At 48.7% G+C, this 5,373-nt stretch overlaps 1 protein-coding gene across 1 annotated transcript; it reads right to left on the bottom strand.

The window, feature by feature from the left end:
• Nucleotides 1-229: 229 nt before the first annotated feature.
• On the bottom strand, nucleotides 230-5,367 carry LOC113487164 (argininosuccinate lyase-like). Its single transcript, XM_026861587.1, has 7 exons — nucleotides 5,360-5,367; nucleotides 5,188-5,250; nucleotides 2,958-3,152; nucleotides 2,026-2,109; nucleotides 1,640-1,696; nucleotides 987-1,084; nucleotides 230-330 (listed from the first exon to the last, which is right to left on the bottom strand). The coding sequence occupies exons 2-7, from the start codon at nucleotides 5,209-5,211 to the stop codon at nucleotides 249-251; spliced, it is 540 nt and encodes a 179-aa protein (XP_026717388.1). The 5' UTR covers nucleotides 5,212-5,250; nucleotides 5,360-5,367; the 3' UTR covers nucleotides 230-248.
• Between the last annotated feature and the right edge of the window lie 6 nt (nucleotides 5,368-5,373).

The raw sequence follows: 5,373 nt of genomic DNA, 5'->3' as shown, positions 1-5,373 counted from the left end.
CCCAAGAGGTAGGAGTGGTCAAAGGATGGAGCGCACAGGGTGTCAGCCTGCACTGCCCACTCAGTGCTTGGGGGCCCTCCTGGTCAGAGCCCCACAGACACACGGGGAGCTGCAGTTCCAGTTGGCAGGGTTAGCTCTGGTTTGTGACCACCCCCGGCTGCCCCTCAGAGGATGATGCACTTCTAGGCTCCAGCTGAGCAGGGCCCTACGGGTGGAGAAGGCTTCCTCCAGCCAAGTGTGAGAGGTGCTTACCTGAGCAAGAACTGGCTCCATCTGATGGGCTGAGCTTTCTGCAGGTGGGTGTAGCCGGGCAAGATAACATCAATTTCTCTGCATGTGAAAGGAGAGAAAGAGGTGAGAGCAGCAGTCAGGAGAGAAGGCAGTGGCAGGCACACGCCAGGGGTTTCTGCCAAGGTCACAAAGAGAACATCTTCAGCCTGTGTTGTGCTGAAGCTGGTCTGTCTCTTCCTCACCCTTTCACCTTTCACCCTAAGCACACTGGGTTCAGATCTCCCCATCTTCCAGGGTGGTGTGTCTGCCCTAGGCTGCCCTGGAAAATTGCCTGGCATGGTAATCCCCCTGTGGCAGGCAAAGATTCCCCAGTCCACCACCGGTTTGGAGGGTGGTTTGTGAGGAGGAGAGTTAGACAGGGAGTTACCAGAGCTGAGCTTTTCCCCTACAGAACAACTTGACACATGTTCAAGTTCCCCACTCCTTCAGGTGGATTTGGTGCCTTCTGAAGCCTTGCATGGACCTGCCACCTCAACTCCTTTGCTAGGACACACTGGGGGGAAGAGGAAGGCCTCTGTGATGTGAACTGTGGAGAAAGGGGGACTGTTGCTTTCCCTGTGCTACCACACCCTGCCTGTCTGTAATGTCCTCCACAGAAGGCCCTGCTGCTGCCCTGAGTGGTGTCAGTCCAAGAGCAAGCCTAGAAGTCTCCTGGCCCTGCCAGGCCAAGGCGATGGATATGGAAAAGGTCTTACATGGCAGCACGTTCCACCAGGGTCTTAATGAGCTGCAGGAGGTGAGTGGAGATGACAGAGAGGGAATTCTTCATGAACAGCTTCAAGTCGGTCACAACCTGTGTGAGATTGGCCACCGTCAGACAAAGCAGAATGTGACATACTTAGTGACCAAATGCTGTTCCCCAGAAAGGCTTGGCAGTGTTATCCCCTCTGTGTTCTTTGTGATGGGAAGGGACATCTTCCTCTTTACCAAATGTCCCTTACCCTAGTCATTGATTTGTGAAAGCTGCAATATCTTGATTTCAATGAACAGAACCAAAGCCCATTGTTTTCAGTGGACTTCTCTGTCAACTTTGGATTAGAAAATTTCCAACCAACACAACTCGATCATCATTAGAAGGACTGATCCTGAAAGATGCATGACACCCAGATACTAGTTATGGTTTCAGTGGACTTTCAAAGCAATGTCAATTGAACTTTGGCCTTTTACCACCAGGAACCAGTCCTGTGGAGCCTCTTCCCCTTTGCAGTTGAGCACTGCAGCATCACTAGTTTAACTAGGGAGTTCATGCTGGAGAATGTCATGGCATGTGAAAGACGGCATAAAGAAATTTGATTAAGGACCTTAGGAAGAATACAGAAAAAAGAAAAACATCCAGTTCTGTACATACCTGATCATTCCTGCTTCTTCCAGTGTGCAGCTTTCCTGCTAGGTCTCCAATCAGCTGCTGAAGACAAGAGGAGGATTTCTGTCAGCATCTCATATTCTAAGCAGAAGATTCCACATGAGCTGACCTCCTCCCTGCCTGGGAGGGACTCGGCTCTAGCAACCTGCGAGTAGCCGTGGGATCTCCTCTGGGGAAAAGGGCAAGTTTGGGAGCTATGCTTGTACAGTGCCTCTTGCACAACAGGGCTCTTGGAGACACTTGTTTGTGCACCTGGGGTTCCAGTGCCACAAGGTCCAGAGGAATTTCAGAGAGGGACAGAGGCACATGCACTTAACGTCAGGCAGATCTAGCTACAGAGGAATGGGAACAAGAGGTGAGAGGATCCAGACCTTTAGTCTGCGTTCATTGGCAGTGTGGATGTCCTCATCGCTTTTGGCCACGACAAAGATTCCTTTAGACCATTCCTCAGAGATCTACAAACACCAGCAGAAACAGCAGTCAGCCACCACGGTTACCCTGCTGCGTGGCGGGGGCTGTAAGTGTCCCCAGCAAATACCAGCTTCTGCCATCCCAGTGCAAATCAAAGTGTGAAGTTATGGCTATAGGAGGATTTAAGCACTGCAACGAAAGAGTGAGCTGAAATGTCAGTGATTGCTTTAGCATTGTCCACAAAGATTTTCCTATACAAATATTGTATAGAGTCACCATTGTCCATGGTGGGTGAGCAACAACAATGGATATTTTAAAAAAGCGCTTAGCTGCTGACTTCTCTTCACCCCTATACAATGCTATGCATTGCCTCCTACTTACTTGGGCTGCCAGACTCAAAAGGATCCCAAGTGCCAGCAGAAAAAGAATACTCCTAATTCATACTGAAACAATTCCTGGTGAATGTTCAGCCTGAAGAGGATGGGCAGGCATGTCACAGTGAGCACACCTCAGCAAGGCCCGGGGCTGCCGTACTGAGCACCAGGAGTGTGCTCATCGGGGCTTCAGGTCTCCCTGGGTGCTCGTCAGCTGGTTCACATCCTACTGTTGGGCTCTGGTGCCTTTAGCAGGATGAAATCTGAGCATCCATCCCCTGCCCAGAATGTCTCCGAGCACACAGAACGCAGTACGCATGGGCCTGTCACGTATATGGTTTAGAACAGCATCCTGTTTCAGGAAAGCACTTCAGCACATGCCTAGTTCTAAGGAACAGGACATAGGCACATTTATAGATGTGTTTTAGAACAGCAACTCAGGGAGGCTACTACAGATGCTGTCTGATAAGGAGCCATTTATTCCAGCACACATAACAGTTTGTGAAGTAAATAAATACCTTTTCCAGGCCACCCAGGATCTTCTCCAGCTCAGCTTTAGATAGGATTCCAGCCTTCTCCAGGGCTTTGGCATAAGCCATGCTCCCCTGGATATCAACTTCAGACAGTCTCTGATCATAGGTAATAGAAGCATTGAGCATCTCCATGACCGGATCTGTGCTTCCACTGAATCTTCCTCCCCAAAGTTTATCTCCCTGAAAGAGAGGAAGAAGCAAATCAAAAGAGGACTAATAACTTCAGTTAAGTTCCTATGCACTATGTAACTTCCAAAGATCTGTTTATCCAGCACAGAGGCCATGCTCAGCTATGTCTCTTCAGTGAGGTAGCAATAACCAGAAAAGCCCCTGGGCTTTAAGATCTTTGGCAAGTAGCTGAAGAGGTGGAAAACATATCACTGTCACTTGTGTTTAGCCCTTGAGCTGTGAGGTCTGGCTCAGGAATCCTCCAAGATGCTTTACCTCTGCAGGGAGTCCTTGAAATTAATTTTAGGGCATATGGTGCAAGACCAGCATGGATTTCTCTTTTGAGGCAGCTGCAGGACAACAACCCCTTGATAGCCTTTTAAAGGGGGAAAAAAAGTAAAGCAGTCAGTGAGGAATATAACAAAAGCTAGTATCCTCTAAGTCCTTTTTGTGCTGCTAACAGAGAGATTTTTCTTTGACTGACAAAGAGCTGTGGGCCAGCACAAGCCACATTATGAAGTGTTTGAGGTTACTGTTTGAAGCATCTCTAGAGTCCATGATGTGCTTGCAATCTTTAGCATAAAATTAGCATAAAACTGGTTAAGGTAGAGACTGCAGAAAGGAAGGTCTGGCTACCTTTCAAAAAAATAAATCAACGAAAAGGTTTTAAGAGACATGGAAACAAATGTTGTTTTTCCACCCAAACCAAGATTCATATATTAACCTCACACACTTAAATATGTCACGTACATAACTACTTCACTGGGCGACCAAAGACAGGTACACAATTCCAGCTACGCTTCACAGCAGGGTGCATGTAAACTTTTTTCACCAGTGATTCAGCAGCTTACTGGATTCACTAGCTAAGAGCCATGTATGTCATTTGACCAGAAGCTTTTTGCTTGCCCAGGTGGGACATCCCCTGAAGCCCTAACTCTGGCAAACTTACACCAAAATGGAATTTTACTTGTGTAGAGACCTTACAACTTATCCAAGATTTCAAAAGCAACTCTCCAGTGCTAGCAGGCACAAAAAAAGAAATCTGAGGACATTTAAAGGAAGAACCTAAATACAACTGCCATTGCAGAGCAGATAATAATTATGAATCCACTTGATTTTTTTAAAACACCCGTATCAAGTCTCTTCTCATGCTGTACACTCCAACTACCATGGACAGCAGGAAGCTGACAGGACAGTTGCAAACTAATCTGTGCCAGGGCTTTATCAGTCACACAAAGCACTGTTGAGTAACCTTAGAAACTTTTTCCCCAGTGACCATCTCCACGGTTCTGCCGATCCCTGCTGAAACAATGTGCCAGAGAGGGCAGCAGGAGAGAGCCTACAGAGGTAAGAGTATAGGCATGTGCTTTTCAAGATCTTTAAGGCAACTTTGTCAGAAAGCTGAGGGAAGGCAGAAGCAGGAATCAGAACTGAAAAAGTGTTAGAGGTCCTCAGAGTGCATCTGGTCCCCACAGGAGCATGGCATAGGGGATGCTCAATTAAAGGCCAGTACCAGAGGCTAAGTGCCTGAATGGGGAGCAGGTACACCTAGGTATAACTTCACTATCATAGGCTTCCATCAAAGTAGGTCAGCAGAAACACTGCAACACGTCCATTTGCAATCAGGAAATCAAAACTGAAAGATTAACTTTAGCTGACTCCAGGATTCTGGTTGGAGAAGTGGCTAGTACAGTCTGACAGCTGATGGACGCTGGTCCGTAAGCCAGAGCAGAGGCCAGGGCTGTAGTAGCCATTTGGAAGGCAGAAAGCGTGACTCACTAAGATGACTAGTCACGTCTCACCTCAGAAACTGAAAATGCAGCTTTTGTATGGAGAAGTGTTTACACAGGCTGCTGTAAAGTATCTCCTGCCTAAACGCAAGTCATCAGGAATGAACCGCATCGATTATCAGTCTCTCCCAGGTAGAGGGAAGAGCCTGAAGGCTACGGCAGGCTGCTCAGCCGGGACTTAAAGTTTAACTCAGCTGAGCTCGCGTCTGCCAGAGCACCCCGAGACCACCCGCCGGAGAAGCAAAGTTCATCCTCACCTCGGCTGCCATTTCGGACGACATTTTGCTGGTTGGTGCAGCGATCCCGGCAACTGGTGCAACCTGTGGGACAGCGAGGGAAGGTGGGTCGATGCTCAGCTCTGCCGCCGGCCCCGGAGCAGGACGGGGGGGTGTCCCCGCTGCCCTCCCGGCCCCTCCGGGCCCCGCTCACCTGCTCCGTAGGGC

Source organism: Athene cunicularia (assembly GCF_003259725.1).
Source record: "Athene cunicularia isolate RWA chromosome 19 unlocalized genomic scaffold, athCun1 chr19_part1, whole genome shotgun sequence".
Classification (NCBI taxonomy): domain Eukaryota; kingdom Metazoa; phylum Chordata; class Aves; order Strigiformes; family Strigidae; genus Athene; species Athene cunicularia.
The sequence above is the reverse complement of the archived record's forward strand: the minus strand, read 5'-3'. Positions and strand labels throughout refer to the sequence as shown.